Here is an 18,349-nt window from a genome sequence, read left to right as displayed (position 1 = left end):
TCCAGAATTATGTTTGAATTTAGTTAATAACCAAGGTAAAACTCAAAACCAGGGTTTAGATTGATAGACAGACAGACCATATAAACTACTCTAATTTCATTAGCAACTGCTGCGCTGATTTCTGTGTGTGTTATTTCTTGTTGTAAGCTGACACCAGAAACTTGCAGGCGTGTACAGAAGAGTTTGTTTTTACGCTCTCCCCTGTTACACCGGTGTGTACTTACATGGGGCGAACCTGAGGGCGAAGAACATCTGGTTGTGAGTGATGTGTGCATGTGAGGAGAAGACACTGTGAAGAAAGCCGTCTTTCATCAAGAAGGGCATCTTTGGAGGAATCCTGCAGTTGCTACTTGAGTTTGGTGAGTACATTTTTGTCCTCATTGTAGGAATAGTTGCTGATGCATGCAGTGATGGCGTTAAAAGAAAAAAACAAAAAAAAAACAACAACAAAAACTGCAGGCCTAATTTCAGTGGAAGCAAGTGTATCTTTACTGTAAATAAGACAAGATTTTCAGGATTTTTATGTGACTCATTGTTCCAGTAAATCTTACTGTGTGATTTGCACGTTTCATCGTGTGCTTTTCTTTCCTTCAGTCTCTTTTCCATGTTTGGCTTTTAACTTTTCAATATTGCCACATATTCTGTAAAATGTCTACACTCTAAAGGTGAGATTTTCCTGGGAGATTATTCTTGTTTGATTTACCTCAGAGCACTAAATGGAAGAGTCTTTCAAATGTTGAATAAGTATATATGTGGATAATGTGGAGCACACGTCGTCATTGTTCCTGGTGTGGAAACAGCAGCAGGCGATAAATCCTTCCGTCCTGTGTTGATATGGGGTTTATTTAGTCTAGCTGTGGGGCAAGAGCACAGTTGTGGGGGAAACCTGCACCTCAGCCATGTGCTTTTATACGTTCAGTAGCTGCTTTTCATTCACTGCTAAGCACACGGCGTCTTTTAAACTGTTAAAATCTAAGAACAGACACCTGAAACAGACACAGCTGATGGAGAATGCTACTGCTTCAAGCAACGCTACTGGACGGCCTATTAAAGTTATTAAGTCTTGATCATTTATGACTAGTTCTTTCAAACAAGTGAACTGGAAAGTGGATAATGAAAAGATTTGTCCAAGACTTAACACACACACCAAACTTTTACTACGGTCTGACGTATGTGAATAAAGAGATCTTTCAGTGGCAAATTTCCAACTTTTGTTTAAACACGACAGTTCTGTCTGCAATGTTAGGAAGCAGGATTTTGTTACCTAGTTGTGAAATCAGTTGCTGGCAGACACAAGCGCTGGTTTTATTCTCTGGAGGTGCCAGTGTCAGAGATGCACTGGAGGTCACACACATCAGTCATCTTCCACACATGCAGCACATGCTCAGCTATTCAAGCTTTCACCTCAAATCCTTGATTTTGCATGCATGTTTCAGGTGGACTGGTGAGTCATTTCTACTGTTTCCACACTATTGCAGTTAGACTGTGAAGATGCTGCTTTGCAATGCAAATTAAAAAGCTGCGAGATGCCACCGAAGCAAAACTTATTTTGAGCCCATTCATGGTTGGGTGGAGTTAATGAGGCGGAATAGACCCACTGATACGTGCATGGACTTGTATTTGCTAGTGTGTGTGTGCGTGTGTGCGTGCGTGCGTGTGTGCGTGTGTGTGTGTGTGTGTGTGTGTGTGTGTGTGTGTGCGTGTGTGTTCATCAGGATGTGCTGACAGATGTAGACATTCAGCTCTGCAGGAAGATAAAGGCTGCCAGTGTCTGAGATCTGGGCCTGTAGGTGACCTTCGCTGTGCTTTCCCAGCAGAACCATCCTGTAGCAGAAGTGTGACTATTGCACCTGGATGTTTTGTTAGAAGCAGGCTCTCATGGCTGGCTGGTCAACCAGTAAACCAACCTCAAACCTGGCAGCCTGTCCCCTCCGCAGACTCCTTGTAAACATACCACGCAGACCTGACCCATATCTGCTGTGTTTACAAAAGACTCTTTTCACTACAGCCTGAGAGAACTGTATTTATACATCCTCCCATTCATCTCACACCAGAGGCCAGGTTTCAGTGCTGTACAAACTGCCGTACACATACTGCCACACTTCTTATGTAATTATGGTCTAATTTTATTACAAACAAACTATGCATTTGATTAATTGCAACACTACGCCACATATAATGTGATTTTTCCAAAATGACATATGAAAAAAAAAACCCATCAAGAGCTAAAGGAAGATAGGAAGAGGAAATTTTATATATATATATATATATATATATATATATATATATATATATATTTTGTCCTATGAATTCCAGCACATTATTTCATAGAAAGAATAAGCATGGACAACAAAGCATATTTACTTAGGTAATCTTTTTCAAGCTAAATTTTAAATAAGAGGACATGAGGTTAAGTCCCTTTTACAACACTGTCCAATATTTACTCTTATTCGTCTCTTACTCAGATACTGTCTTGTTGGTTATACGTATTTGCTTTTGTTGAGCCTCTTAGTCGCCTCTGCCTAACTTCTCAATCCCCCTAAGCTTGCTTCATCGCTGTTAATTTGTGACTTTGTGCTGTAAAGTTAAACTAATGTGTAAAAAAAGATTATTGGAACATGAGTTTATAGTTATTTTGGGGGGGGGGTTATTGATAGTCAGGGTGAGGGACTTTGGGAGCTGGATGACGCTTTCTAAAACTGATCAAACGTCCCTCCAATCACCCTCTTTATCCATGTATTTCTACTAAGCACCCAGATAAAACCCACGCAGACATGGGGAGAACATTCAAATTAAACACAGAAAGACTGGCAGGCGTCAAGCAACGAACCCTCTTGCTGTGTTAAACGGTTAAAACAGTTGCTTCCACCCTTCTCAAACCTGCACACATGATGTGAATCCCAGTTAGTGAAAACTGCCTTGCTTTAAATGTTGTGACTGCAAGGGATTGTGGGATAGCTTGATGTCCTTATTTTTCAAATGGAAAGAATGGTCAAATGTGTGTTTTTAAAGGAGATACCAAAGCAATTAGGGAAGCTTTTTCCTCAGCATTTAAAGACCTTAATTGTCTTATCATGTCACCAACCAGGGGCCTTACTAAGTAAAAATTGGATTAAAAAAAGATAGTTTAGTCATGTTAGCGTCATGTCTCACTCGATGGCAATGATATATCAGTTTTCCAGTTATATTTAGACTGAAATGGCACAGCTGGGCCGGTTGCCTTGACAGTTTTAAAAGCCAGAAGTCCTTTTCACACAGAGTTTTCACCATATGGGGTTTCTTTAAACCACCACTGTTCCCTTTTGGTAACTGATAAAGACATATATAAAGACATATAGAGGAGGCCCACCACCGCATCAGTGTGTGATTACATCCAGCATGCTGCCACAGCACTGAGTACAGTCTCTTTTTCACCTCCAGAGGCACAGAGAAAAAGTCTTGTCATTGAGGCCGTTCACATACAAAACGAGGAAGACTGTGGGTTCAGAAGTCCTGCGTGGAAAGTGTTGCGTGTACTGGATTAATAGTACCCAGGTGGTGATTCATAATTACTCTGAAATGCCTTAGCTTACGCTTTGTAAAAGAAAAGTGGATGTGGTCAAGATTTTAAGATATACATGTTAGCAAGATGGTTTGTAAATATAAGACAATTTTAGCATTTAGGTATTCGTCTGCATGGGACACCCTGAGAAAAAACACCCACAGGAAGGCTCCAATGTCAGTGTCAACTCTGTCATGATGTTGGCTGGAATTTTACTAAGGTTGCTTCAGAGCAGATGTTTCACAAGCGCACAAGAAAAAAAGACCGGAGTGAGAGAAGTGTTCAAACCAGTTCAGGGCAAAAGTGAGTCTAAATGCAGGAAAATAGGTTAAAGGTTGGGCATATATGCAGGCAAACACAACCTTTCAGAGCGCGAAGCCTGAGTTTTGATGGATAGCAGCGCAAAATCTAGTAATATACTGTATATTATAAATCAAGTGAGAAGTCAGGTAATTTTCTCTCTTGGGAAATGTGCCCATTTTTTAAGCCTGACATCATAAATGGATCACAAAACACAAAACTATTTTTTTAATGTAAAGACTGTAAACTATAGTGTTTATCACAAGTTAAGATACTATTGTTACTGCTGTGACAGCCTTTGTACACTGTTCTGGCAGAAGCCTAACACTTGCTGATCTGATAATGAAACTGGACTATGAACACATGATTTCTGTTGCAACAGTGCCTAATGCAACATTCCCCAACCATCACCTTGTTTTAATGGTTTACTGTGGCTGACGCCTGCGTGGGCCTGTTACTTTTTAATGAAATCTTAAAGTCAGTCTGGCACAAACCAAACCCCCTTGTGTCTTCTGTATATAACGCATTAGACCGGTGACCCGTTGCATGTGTCATCATCTTAATTCCAGTTGATTAGCTCTTAGCATTGCTAAGAATCAGAGCATGTCTGATGCTTTATGGTGGTTCTCTGGGAACAGGACAAATGAGCCATGCAGCAGCACCAGAAGAGAGACTCAGAGCAGCGGCCGCACGTCTTATTAAACACAAGCTGTCTGTAGCCAGTCACGCTAATCTCTCTGATTAATGGTTGTGTGTGTAGCACGGTTTGATTGTAAATATAAGGTGTGTGAGTGAAAGCCGGTGTTCCTGCCAGTGCAGTAGGTTTCAACATGTATTGTTTTTGTGGGTGTGAAATGGGCTTACAGCACGTCTCTGCGCCTAAGAAAGGGTGAACGTGACAGCTTTTGAAATCCTCAACACAAAATAAATAAATAAGTACCATTATTTATAAACTGTACGAGAATGTATCGGTAAAAGGGCCAGTGATACTGTAACTTCATCTAACAGGTTGTTATGCATAATTCAATGATTTATGTCACAACACTGTTTTTTTCTGTTTTTAATCCCATAACTCTTTCAGTTTGAAATACAAAAAATAAATACAATGAATACATTTTATACCTTCAGTGTTTACTGCAAAGAACAAGGAATACTGGGTAACATTTTTCTAATGTCTTTAAAGTCATTTATTTATTGCAAAATGGTACAAAGAAACTATATGGGGGTTGCTAGTCTAGTGGCTACAGAGGCTGGCTTGGGTCTGGAGGACCCGGTTCAAGCCCCGCAATGCAAGCAAGATGAACCACCTTGGAACCCTGAGCAAGGCCTTAACCCTAATTGCTCCGTGGTGTGTGTGTCTCAGATGTAAGTCGCCTTGGATAAAAGCATCTGCTAAATGACAGTAGTAGTAGTATATCCAATGGTGAAAACTATATTTCAAACAGTTGGTTTGTGAATGAATGATATAGACAAGACTGTCCTCGCTCAGGAACATTTTAAAAAGCATAAGTGAGCAGATTGTTGTTTCCTGCAAATATAAACACAAGTTAAAACTGTTTTTTGGAATCCAAAACCTTCTTGTTAAACAGGTGTGAAGCTGACTCCTAGTCGACTCCTAGTCGACTCACAGTTGAAACGCCATCTTGGATGGTATGGGGATGCATTAGTGGATCTGGAACGTCCATGACGCCTCAGCAACTTATACAGGTTTTGAAGGAAAACAAAGTGTGCTGCCTCTCAATTATATATTTTATAAGGGAAGGCCTTGCTTATTTCAGCAAGATAATAACAAGTCACATATCATACACCATTACAACAGCATAGCTGTTTAGTAAAAGACCAAGAAAAGTTAAACCCAGCTGTATCAGGACCCTTTTAGTTACGCTGAGACTCCTGTTGGTCTATTACAAGTTATTGAGATTAAAATATCTTTAGTTGCAAAAATAAATAAATGACAAAATGCTTTAAATCTAATAAAACTGCTATTGAATGAACTCCTTGTTAAGTAAATATGCTGTTATGTTCACCAGGGTCTGTTAAGGACCAGCTGCAAGGGAAATATGGACAGTGAAGTGGGAACGATGACCCCCAACCTGGACAGTCCTCTGAGCCCGCAGCACATGACTGGTTTGGGGATGAGCTGTCTTCTGTCCCCAAAGTACAGACACTCTGGCCCTGGCCTCTCTAGCCCTCAGGAGTACCACCAGTGGTTGCCTTTTCGTCACGACGCCAGCCTCCTGCCAATGAAAGAAGATCTAGCGCTATGGCTCAATGCAATGATGGGTGAGACAGTTTCTCTATCTTCCAAAAATATGTTGAAAGATATGAAACTATGGCTGTCAATTTAAAATTACACTATGACATATTCAAACATGATGGTAGAATACCTTTAATTTCATTACCCCGGGTAATGAAACATGAAACAGTGAAACAGAAAAAATATATTTAATCTACATGTACAGACAGTTTTAAGATTAAAACACATCAACCCCCCTCACATCCCTCCCCAAGCTGTCTTTCCAGTTTTTTTCAGAGAAATGATTAAGAAACTGCACGTGTCACAACCTGTAGATGTTTGCACAGAACAGTCAGCCAAAAATGATGAATTTCTGTGTTACTCAAAATGAAATACTGTCCAAACAGGTCTTTTAATTGTTTGTCAATCTTGGAAACGTTCAAGCTTTTCTTGGGTGAAAAACAGTTTAAAGGAGTATGTTCGTCTTTGGTATTAAAGTTTTGAGAATAAAGCAAAGATTCAAATTACATTCATATTTTCAATATCTGGTATAGAGTCAATGTTAAGAATTGTTGATTTCACCAACACTATCTTATCTATAGTCAAGGCTGCACATAAGTGGGTCGCCAGAGCGCATGCGCCGTCAAAATCCACAGTGCGCTGTCAATCTCGTGCTGCGAAGCGCTTTTGCGTACCAACAGCTGGGGCTCATATTTTTGGTTGTGGCCAGACCAGAATACTAATATTAAAAAATCTATTGCGAGAGCTTTTCCCCAGAACTGCCACTCAAAGTTGGTACTGGCCAATCACAGCGCGTCCTTACTCCATGATCGTGGCGGCGGTGGGTTGGGCAGGAAGAGATGGAAGGATCAGCTTTACTGAACAAACCCCGACACGTCTCGTCAAAATGTCCAAGATACAAGCGCCATTAAGTAATTATTTTGGCGTTCCACCACCACCAACTACAAAGAGACGCCAAACTGAACCACTACCCGAATCGAACAGAAAACGTGTGTTCGCCGAGAAGTGGCTGCAAGATGTTACACGGCGTTGCGTACCGTACGTTCGCGCTCCCGCGTATCCTACCCCGTAAGCTCTGCGTTGGTGCAACGCGGAAGCATAAATCAGCCAGTGTCCGTCATTGCGTGCAGCAGTTTCCTGCACCAGCAAGACGCTGCTCTCTGATTATGGCTCACAGTTTATGAAAACCCCAAATAAAAAATAAATTAGAGAATATTTTATGAAATCAATAAACAATTCCATCATCAAAATTATAACAAATAAAGGTTCAACATATCTTGCTTTGCATGTAATAAGACTAGGTAATATATTAGTTTCACCTTTTAAGTTGAATTATTGAAATAGATTAACTTTTACACCATATTCTAGTTGAATTATTGAAATAAGTTAACCTTTACACCATATTCTAGTTGAATTATTGAAATAAGTTAACTTGTACACCATATTCTTCACCTGAAGCAATATTCTACACCTTGGCTGATGTGGACATACATAGCATAGGAGGCTATTTCAGCTGCTATATGGTTGTCTGTCTGTACAGTCATGCAAGTTCAATGCTATTAAAGAACATGTTTTTTCATATAAAATAAACACATTTTTATGCAGTTTAGAAGTTTTGGGGCTTTTTTTTGGCTCCTGCGCTGCTGAAATCGGGGCGTCCTTTATTTCTATTTCTGAAAGTTGGCAACCCTAGGTGCAAAATATGCCGTGAGCATCCCAATCTGGCCGATAAAAAATTTAACTTTTATACTGACTCTACAGACTAACACGCACCATAATTTGTTAATTCATCTTTATAAGTGAATAAATATCGTTTTGCCAATAACTTATTCCTGCATCCCTCTTTTATCGATACGGCGAGACGGGTCACTGCGTTTTTGGAGCCCCAAGTCACATATCCAGGGGCTCCTCTGAGCACCAGACCAAAATAATGTCTATAGTGGTATTTCAAATAAATTGATACAAGTAAAAGAATCTGAAAAAAAAGAGTCTTTAAATTTGTAGGAAACAGTAACATATAATTAGGATACTGATTTGAATGATTTAGACCTTTTTAATAAAAAAAAAATCAAATTGAAAAGTTTTTTGTTTTTTTTATTTATTTTATTTCCTGTTAATTACAGCATCTAGAATTACTGGCAGATGACATTTACAACAGTAATGATCTTCTTACAATCCCGAGTTCTGCTGGGAAGTTTTGGACCCTGTCAGAGTAACTTTTGCTAGTATTACCTACTTAAATATCTCCAAGACATAACCCCCCACAACAAAAACTGTGATCAGAATGATGACAGAAGGCTCAAAGCCTGATCACACAAAGACACTGGAGGCACTGGAACAATTCTGAACTACAGTGGCACCACTCCACAACCAACAGCATCCAAATGATCCTGCCAACACCCAAATGCCAGACAACAAAACGACCCCTGAGGTCCTGCCTCCATGAACCAATAGATCGGCTCTATTTTGGCCTGTAGGTGGCTGCGATTCTGGAGGCTGTGTGGTCTGTCTTCAGCCAGACGGCTGCTAAGTTGATCACCAACTTCCAGTTCACATGTGAGAATGTCCTTGGGCAAAATACTGAAGCCCATTACCCAATCAGAGTGTTCCTAGTGAAAGTGTCTTCTAAATGATGCCATATATTGTCAAACCTACACGGTAACACTCACCGCATGATGTTTCTAATGTTTTGGACGAATATTCCTGGGTGTAACTCGGTATTGGTGTGTGGATTGTCACTAGGTGTGAACCTCACAGCGGACTGCCTGATGGACAGTCTGGATAACGGCGTTCTCCTCTGTCAGCTGGCGCAGATGCTCCAAGAGAAAATTATTCAAGCCAGCAATGGGAAGGTGCGGCACAAACACAAATGCAACAACAAAATCACAATGATAATAACAATACTCATAATTTCGGCCGTTAAAATTGAGCAGGTGCTATGGCTGCATAGCGAGAAGGTTCCTGATAGCAGGAGCTTTCTGTGTGCAAAAATACAAGCTAAATCATGTAGATTAAAACACATCCTACCAACATAAGAATGCTGTGACTGTGCAAACCGGGACAAGCTATAACAATGCTGACAAACTGAAAATATTGAAAGATGTGACTTTTGTCTTACTAAACTAAAAGTGTCTGAAACGTGCCAAGACTCATTGAACTTTTGCACAGCGGCTTTGTCAGAAACTTGAGAACACAAATAAAAACCAGGTCATGTCTGAGGCTGTCTGGCGATGCATTTCTTTTACATTTTCTTTTACTAAGCTTCACCTTACTTTAGTTGTGTTTTGGCAACTTCTCTTTCTCTAAGTGTCCTCTAAGCAAACAAAACACTCGGCTTAATGGATGATGTCTCAACCGGAGCGTTCTGCCTCCATTTACACAGTGCAGTAATTTTAAAGACAGCTTCTGTGTTGTATGTCATTATGCAGGTTTGTGAACCAGTATTAATCCAGTAATGAGTTAATGTAATGAAAACTCACTCCCTCTCTGTGTTTGTGTGTGTTGACAACTATAACAGCCCTTTGTGAGAAGAGCGATCCATTGGCGAACTGATGCAACTTCTGGATCATTTTTCGCCCGAGACAACACAGCCAACTTCCTCTACTGGTGTCGAAAGATTGGCATTGATGAGGCTTACCTTTTTGAGTCTGAGGATTTGGGTGAGTTGAGACCAGAGACTCTCAACTTACCTTAGGGAGTCTGGAAACCCGTCAGTTTTTTTCCACTTAAATTTGCCATCAACTGTCATGTTGCACTTGTAAAGTGTTTTTGGTTAAAGACATGTCTATAAATGTTATGTTTTTAAACAGTTTCAAGCTGTTTCCAGTGGGAGCATCATGTTCTTGTAGTTTGTTTCTTCTTTTGATTAGAGTGATAAAAATGATATTGAATATTTGCACTGAACTGACTTCACCTTTAAGTAAATGCTTTTTAAACTTCAGATAAGGATGAAACCACAGTGAATCTGTCATCTGTGGGTGACTAACATGGTTCTGCACCATTTAGTGGAGTCTTCTCTAAGCATTTCTTTCTTGGGCATGTCTAAGCAAGGCAGCAGATGCGTGACAGAGATAATGAGCAGGTAAATCCTCACCAACAATAAGTCCTGATTCAGACAGCGTAAACTCCTTTACTTTGCTAATAGAGTGTTGGCTCAAGCATCTTCTTCTTTGCTGCTGTCTGGTGGATCTCAAATACAAATGCACTTAGTAATCTTTTATTTAGCCTCTTATCTTTTTATTTTCTTTTTGGATTTGTCTTGTTCATTCATGGGTGTTGAGTACTTCATTGTGTAATGCATGGTTTTGTGTTCAACCACTCTTCTTAACAATTTAAGAAGAAGATTTTTAATCCAAACGGAGTTTCCAGAACACCCCAACAGCCCCTTCATCTTTAGATGTGATGATTGCAAAGGTTGGAGAGGTTGGAGAGGCTGATTTACGATTAGGCTCTCTTGCCCTCATGCCTTCAGCTGTAAGGCCGGAACCCACAGGAATTCCTGCTCACCTTTAAGGATAGAAATATACACAATGGAGTCGGGATATACCCTGAAATATGTCCTATTTTTTCAGGCTACATTTTCTACATTCTTTTGTCAAAGACAGAATTTTATCTCCGGAAACATCTTTCCTTCCAGATGACTGATTTTTTTTCCCTTTCTGCCCCTGCATGCTCTTTGTTCGTCATGTGTATACTGTGTGAAGTCCTCCACAAGCAGCCTTGGGAAGTGTGCCTGTGCTTGATGGAGCTGGGACGGACTGCAGCCAGGTAAACAAAACATCAGGAAGTGTCTACGCATAATACAGCACCTAAAAATATTACAGCAGTTATAGCACACCTAGAAACTAACTAGAGATGAGATCTGGGATACTTTAGAAAAAATGAACACACTTCCTAACTGCATCCAAAACTCCACCATGAAGAAAAATGTACATAAAGATCCTCACAGATACTCATTGTATAAATATAAAACATAGAGGAACAGTGGAGCTGATCTTAAACCTGTATCAATGATGGTGCTGCATTAGAGCAAATAGGTACCTTGCAAATCTGTGGAAGCAACATAGATACACTTGTGGAGCAACATCTGCTGTGTCCAAATGATGAATTCTTCATGGAAAACCTTGATTATTTTATCAAGGCATTAGCAAAAAATAGAGTCTGCACAAGCCAGCAAAACATAGTTGCATTTTTAAAGTCAGAAAGCTAAACTAGGATGCATGTTAATGTACCTCTGGCTGGAAATCACATCAGCCTTTGCTGTGATTTAATGTTGGTTTATGAGAACATAAACATACATTTCTGTTGAATCTCACTTCCAGGTATGGAGTGGAGCCACCAGGACTGGTTAAATTGGAAAGAGAGCTGGAAAGAGAGGAGGCAGGGTGCTCATCTCCATCATCCCCCCTTACCTTTTTTACTCCGACATCATTGCATTCACCATCACAATCCCCCCTGCCCCCAGAGCCCTCCCCTCTCCCTCTCCCTCTCCCTCCTCCTCCTCCTCCCCTCATTCAGAGTACAACCTGTCTGCCGGAGCCCCTCGCTGCCTCCCTCGCCTCTGATCTTACATCCGCCACAACAAACCCAGTTTCTACAAGCTCGCCCCCTCCTCAGCCCTCCCTTTCAGCCACTAACCCTTGTACAACCACAGCCTCGACACAAACAAATTTGCTCCCTTCATCCTGCACCACAAACACATCTGCTACAGCGCTGCCGTCAGCACCTTCACCAGGTCAAATTCTGGTTTCCACAGCAAAAGTCTGTCCCACCACAATAAACAAGCACAGTCCTACAGCCACACCTAACATCGCCTCCCCATCTGCAATGTCAACCCCCCGGCCATCCAACAAATCCTCGAACCGGAGGAGCGCAGCCACCAGCATTTTGGATGATATTGTATGTATATTATTTCCATCACATTTGAAAACACACTGTCCATTTGCACTCAGTCCTCTCTGTCTGATCTTTCAGGTGAGAGGCATTGTTGAAAACCCCCCCTGCAGCTGTCCTGCTAGATTCCCTGTTGAGAAGCAACCTAAAGGCTGCTACCGCCTTGGAGACAAAGTTCTGTATATACGGGTGAGACTCTTCCTAAAGTTCTGTATATACGGGTGAGACTCTTCCTAAAGTTCTGTATATACGGGTGAGACTCTTCCTATAGTTCTGTATATACGGGTGAGACTCTTCCTGCTTGCCCAGTTTCTCATAAATGATTTTCATATTCTGCCAATAAGCCACACATATGTGGACCACCATCTCCAGTCTTTCAAACCGTTTACCCAATTTCAACCCACAAGAACATGTAGCACATCTTCAAAATGATACATGCAACTATTGTGTTTCATATCGAAACATAATAGACAAACCAGACTAATGTAGATATTTTCTAGAAGTGTTCTTGTTCCAAAAGGTTCATGATACTGATGTCTTTTGCTGCATTGTAAGATATTAAAGTAATAAAACAACTGAAAAGAAGACTGGGGATGCTTAATGAGGATGCATGGTAGCATAACTTATAATTTAAAGCCAAAGTTAATGACTCATACAATGAAGATGCATCATAAGTGCAATAACACGTAATAAGATGTGAAGTGTGGAAGCTGTCAGGTTTTTAATCAACAGTTGAGTCAGCAACAAGTGCAGTGGACTGATTTGTAGTCGCTCTGTGGCTTTCATCCTCCCTCAGTCATGCTCCACCCGTATGCGCCTGTATGGAGGCAGAAGGAATGGGAGGCGGGGTTGCTTGGCAACCGATGGTCAGGATAAGACTGGGCTGACAACGATTGTATTCAGGACATAGACCTTCAGCAAAGAGTATGAACCTGAAGGAAAAACAAACACGTCTCTCTGAGGATGATTCTGCCATGATGTGACCTTGGTGTGCGGCTTAAATGGCAGACCACTTGGGAAAACAAACTCTGTATGTGGGGAAAGGCTTTAAATATGAGCAGAGCGCTTTATTTCACTGCCCATATACATCCATCCATTTGCAAAAAGAGAAAATTCTAATAGCTTCAATACAAAATGTAATGCACAGGTTATCTAATAGTAAAAGGTTGGAATATCTCTTATTCTTAATAAAATCATTAGAAAAAGTGTTTGAGAAATTAAAAACAACGTTGACTCAATACCTTGTTTTCAGGTATGTCTGTACTTGTTTGTTACAGTTGAATTTGCCTGACAGACAATATATGTTTACTGTACTGCTTTAAAAAAAATAATACACTCTTTCAAGTCCAAAAACACCTGGTTCCCCCCAGAAGATAAGACAGATAATAGTATGTGTCTGAACACAACATAAAAGACACCTGAGGCAAAAAAGAAAAAGAAAAAAACAAAACCATGGTAACCAAAGCATGGCAAGAGATTTAAAAGCAGACGTGAAAAAAAGGCTTTAATCTCTATTTATCAAAAACCATTTTATTTACCGTATTTCAACTGGCCTGATGTTGTGCTCATCTTCTCTATGCAGCCATGCAGTTACAGTATCTCACCATGTCCAGCTGTCAGTTTTCACCCACAATTACCAGTTTCCAGACACAACTCGCACTGCTCCCTTTCTTTTGCTCATGATTCCTGACAAACAAGCACACTTCAGCTGTTTGAATAGAGCGCTGCAGCCCATCGACCTTCATGGCATCCATTAGCTTGGAGCTCACACGTGTCTCCATGCGTGCAAGGAAACACGCTGTAAACCTCAATTACCATAGGTGGCGATAACCCCTGCACTGCTCCTGGGAGAAGGCTTCACTCAATGTGTACAGACCTTTTTAAAGAGCAGATACTATTGATTACCAAGACAAAGTCATTAGTGAGGGGTTTAATCAGACAGCTTGTTAATGAGCGGCTGAGCATGACCTCCCCTCCTCACATATAAACTTTACACCCGAGCAAACCCGACCCCCCCCCCCACACCTCTCCAACCTCCTCTCTATTCCCTCTATAGCCTATTCACTCATTCTGGTCCTGGAGTGCTTTGCCATTCTTTGACGTTGAAAAAGAGGAAGGCTTTTCTTTCTTTTTTCACTAATTAGGTTCTCCTTCAGCTTTGTAGCAGTGTACGTTCTGACTGTGTTAGTGGGAGGAAAAAGAGATTTGAACATCACACATTATCTTGCAAAATCGGTTCGGATTTTCCTGATATTGAAAGTCTTCATAGCTGAGTGAAACCTTCAAAATGATGAGACTGTTATTGTTTTTTCTGCCTTCAGCTTAGCATTTCAGTATTAAACCTCTTCATCTTCTTACTTTCTCGGGTGTTCTCGAGGAAGATGTTAACTCAATAAACCCTTTGGTCTTTGCTTGCTTTGACTTCTGAGCTTTCAGTTGAGGAAGAGGAGTAAGATGATTCTCAATATCAATCCTGAAAAATGTGATTATTTCAGAAACAGATATTTTGTATTCATATTATGAAGCTTACTTGTAAAATAATATGCTTCCTATAAATAGGATTACTGTACCAAAGCTTGGTTAGGTGAGTTAAGACATTCCACCCCACTGGGAATCCCTGAAATATAATTTATCAATGATCTACATGCCCTATGAGGACCTTTTCATGACCTGCATCTCAGATTTGAAGCAGTAGTAAAAAAGAAACTTGCAGGACTGTTAAACTTTGTCTGAGGTTGATATGTCGATTGTTACTAAGGATTTGTCTTCATTTGCGCTTTAGTTACGCACTAAATCTAATGAAGGCACCAGAAGTGTCTATATTAACCCTCCTGGGTTAAATCAAAATGTTTTACAGTTGTGCATTAGCATGTGATGAGCTGGGGATGAGGACACGTTGTTGATGTTTAATACAGAGACGAGTTTAACGGAAAATGATCTGAGAACCAGAAAGGCCAAAAAAAAGGAAAAAGGCAGGAAACTGGCAGCTTTTGGTCTCTGATTTCTGTGACCGGCTTATGCTGTAATGACCCGTAGCATCTTGGGATATAGCGTACTAGATAGACTGGTCAGTTGCATATTATGAATTCTTCCAAAAGCATCACACCATCTGGGTATTTGTGAATGCTGCAGAGCGTGTTAAGTTATTTGCATTCTGCTAAATCAACAGGCTCTACTGAAGCCTGCAGTTATGAACAAAGCCAATGCCTTCATTCCAGTTTAATGTTTTGTACATACTCATGAACAATTCTCTCACCTTCATGTAGGATAGGGCATCTTTTGCCACAAAAGAAAAAAAACTGACTGTAGCAAGAAAGGTATAATAGCCATAGGGCTTTGCAGACCTGTGTAAATCTCTTCACATTCTCACTTTACCGTTTAAATGTAGGTTTGAATTTACTTATAAACGGGATCTTAAGGATGTGGCTAAAGCCTGTTTCCTATTGGAAACAGTTTGGACACAGGACTCCTCCTCCTGAGTACACTCATGCATCTTTCAGCAGGAGAAGAGAGAGGGAATCAATGGAGCTGCCATGGGAGCACACATGGGAATCCAGACGGTAGTTTATGGGCTGCAGACGTAGCACACTTTGTACTGAGACCTCAAGGGGGGGTGGGGGCGCTGCAGACAGAAATAAAGGAGGTCTGGCCAACAAAGAAGGCTTTTGTGGAATATTTTACTTGACAACATATATAAATTTTAAAGGAACTGTATATATATATATATATATATATATATATATATATATATATATATATATATATATATATATATATATATATATATATATATATATATATATATATATATATATATATATACAGTTCCTTTAAAACTGCCCAGGTGCATAAAAGAGCACAATAGAAAAATGAGTCATATGTGAAGGATAAATGTAGCAAGCCATTGTTAATCTACTTTAAAGAAGAAAAAAAAAACTGTAAGAGAGGCCAGGTCCAACAATCACATCTTCATTTGTAATGTTATCAGCCCCTGTTGAAAACAAGGAGACAGAAATTAATACAAATAAATAAAGAAGTAAGGCCGTGAATAACTTTGGCCAGGGGAGTGAATACGTGTAAATGACACCAGTTTAGATTGATACTCCTTCCACATCTGACAGGAAAGTGGTTTATCCAGGATGTCAGACTTGACCCCTGTCAACCTGAACATTTTAATCTGCAGGATGACAGCTGAGACGAGCTGTTGTCTGGAGTTTCCTCTGTAGCTGCCTGTGCACGCTCGTCTTAGCCTGTCTCAATCATTTTTTTTTCATTTTTTTTCACTATCTATGACACACGCCTATTATCACGTTCTTAATGGTACCATAATTAAGGGTTTATTGGCGATGAGGCAGGAGAGGGGGTGGGCTGGTGCTGACAGAACAACGGATGGCTTTGCAAAACCTCCTGGGAATGTTTATGTCTACTGGGAATTGAGGGTCTGCACTAAACCCATTTCAATTTCTTTTAAATTCTCTCGGTTTCATATTCTTGCATGTAGTTGCCATGGCAGCAGTTTGTTTTCTGCCAAAAAGGACAAATGTCTGTAAACGACGTGTTGAATCAGATACGACTTTGCTGAAATTACAGTGAACTGACAGACAGGCTGCGCTGTGGTCATTACTGAATATTTGAAACAGCGCTTATTCTGCGGGTTCTGTTGCAGAGCTTTGTGCCTTTGTGCGTCACTGTGTGTGTGCATGCATGCTCATATGTGGATTAGTGGGACATGTGTGCTCAGCTGGTGCCATGAGGTGCACTTTCATTTGGTTTTAATGAGATTTTGACAAAGCCGTCCAAGAGATCATTTGCTTTTCATAGCACATGCACAAGAAGCTTGTATAAATAGTAGACTGGTGTGTGACTCTGTGTAGGGAAGAGTTCTGCTATTTTTGAAAATTCATTAACGTCATAGAAAAACAACGCTTGATAAACTGTATTTCTTTTTATTCGCTCTCTGATTATGCTACCTTCTGTCTCGTTTTGCAGATGCTTAATGAGCGCCATGTGATGGTACGTGTTGGCGGAGGATGGGAGACTTTTCTAAGTTACCTGCAGAAACATGACCCCTGCAGAGGGGGAGGAGGGTCAGTAGGCAGACGTGAGGTCAGAGTCTGTCGGGACAAAGTCAAGCTACCCGGCCTAAATGTCTCACCTGGAGGTTACATGGTGGTTGGTGCCCATTATTCTGGTAAGAAGTAGACTCTGACTCTGCTTCGGCATCCAAGCAGCAGTAACCTGCTCAAATTATACACAGTCATTTCAACAAGTAGTTCAAAGCCTTTTTTATCTCAAGTTTAAAAATAAATACTGTTTTATCTATTGGTAAATGGTCGATATCAGCGCTCTTATGGCATATCTGTAATAATTAGATGGCTAAATGGAGCATTTTTAACAACTAGTGACTCTCAATAGTCATTCTGCGGGAACATCTTCTGGTTTCAGCAACTGTACTGAGATGAAATTCTGCTATGTGTTTTGCACTGTTTGTGGAAATAAACTGTAATCCCAGTTCATCACATTATGGTGTGAGACATGAATATTAGTTGGAAGACTAGTCGTGAACATATAATTACGAATCGATTTGTCTTAGATCGCCCTGTGACATCTGGGAGAGGTTTCCAGCCCCAAGGCATGAAATAAGGATGAGCATCATTAGATGCTCATCCTTAAGGTGAAAGGTATCTGATGATGTTGTTGAAGTTAAATCATCCACTTCTATTTGTTCTGTTGTATTGTTGCTTTTATTAAACTTACACCTGTGTCTTGTAGTTTTGCAAGTGTACGACTAAGCTTTTGTACTTTGGAAGAATCCTCCAACACATTTCATTTTTTGAATGAATGGGGTGGGAGGGGTTTGTGTGTGGTTGGTGGAGGGAGAAGTCTCCATTTTCCTGGTGTAATTCTGTTTCAAATTATTGTAATTGTTAAAAAATATACAAATGCTGTCATTATTCAGGGGCAGGCTAAATTATGGTTTGCAAAATGTAGTGTTTTTAACATTTTTGATATTCTAGCAGGTGTTAGAAGCAAAGTGCATTGAAGACCATGAAATCAGCCTGACGCAAACGGGAAACATCAAATCCTCCCTCTAGATGGCACCATGTCCTAAGTCACAAAGTGCCATACCTTGCCGATACCTCAGCTTTCATCAGCGCTTACATTTCCTGGAAATTCATCTAAAACCTGAAGCAAGGATCTGTTTTCAGTTTCAACTCCAGTCACTACCTTGGCGTCGCAGACTCCACAGTACGAAATGTTCTGCCGACTTAGCCAGATAAAAGTGGTTGCATACTAAATATTTAAAGATAAGAGTGCTTAAAAAAAGAAAAGAAAAAAAAGCAGCACCAGGGGTGATG

The 18,349-nt window shown here is 40.4% G+C and overlaps 1 protein-coding gene across 2 annotated transcripts; it reads left to right on the top strand.

Moving 5' to 3' along the window:
* The first annotated feature begins 227 nt into the window (after positions 1-227).
* gas2b (growth arrest-specific 2b) lies at positions 228-17,761 on the top strand. Of its 2 annotated transcripts, XM_061710337.1 has the most exons (9): positions 228-359; positions 5,872-6,124; positions 8,841-8,950; positions 9,616-9,757; positions 10,802-10,865; positions 11,420-11,996; positions 12,072-12,179; positions 16,980-17,181; positions 17,584-17,761. In XM_061710337.1, exons 2-9 carry the CDS (start codon positions 5,902-5,904, stop codon positions 17,631-17,633), a joined length of 1,476 nt encoding a protein of 491 aa, XP_061566321.1. In that variant the 5' UTR covers positions 228-359; positions 5,872-5,901; the 3' UTR covers positions 17,634-17,761. The 2 variants fall into 2 exon arrangements, with proteins under 2 accessions (XP_061566321.1, XP_061566329.1); XM_061710345.1 differs by having other exon boundaries at positions 16,980-17,761.
* The last annotated feature ends 588 nt before the right edge of the window (positions 17,762-18,349 follow it).

This window comes from Cololabis saira, chromosome 2, assembly GCF_033807715.1.
Source record: "Cololabis saira isolate AMF1-May2022 chromosome 2, fColSai1.1, whole genome shotgun sequence".
NCBI lineage: Eukaryota > Metazoa > Chordata > Actinopteri > Beloniformes > Belonidae > Cololabis > Cololabis saira.
The sequence above is the reverse complement of the archived record's forward strand: the minus strand, read 5'-3'. Positions and strand labels throughout refer to the sequence as shown.

Excerpts from the sequence above, each read along its gene's own strand:
- gas2b (XM_061710337.1), top strand. The coding sequence starts at position 5,902 with ATGGACAGTGAAGTGGGAACGATGACCCCCAACCTGGACAGTCCTCTG. Across the intron at positions 6,125-8,840 it reads ATGGCTCAATGCAATGATGG|GTGTGAACCTCACAGCGGAC; the intron begins GTGAGACAGTTT and ends GATTGTCACTAG. Across the intron at positions 8,951-9,615 it reads TTCAAGCCAGCAATGGGAAG|CCCTTTGTGAGAAGAGCGAT; the intron begins GTGCGGCACAAA and ends CAACTATAACAG.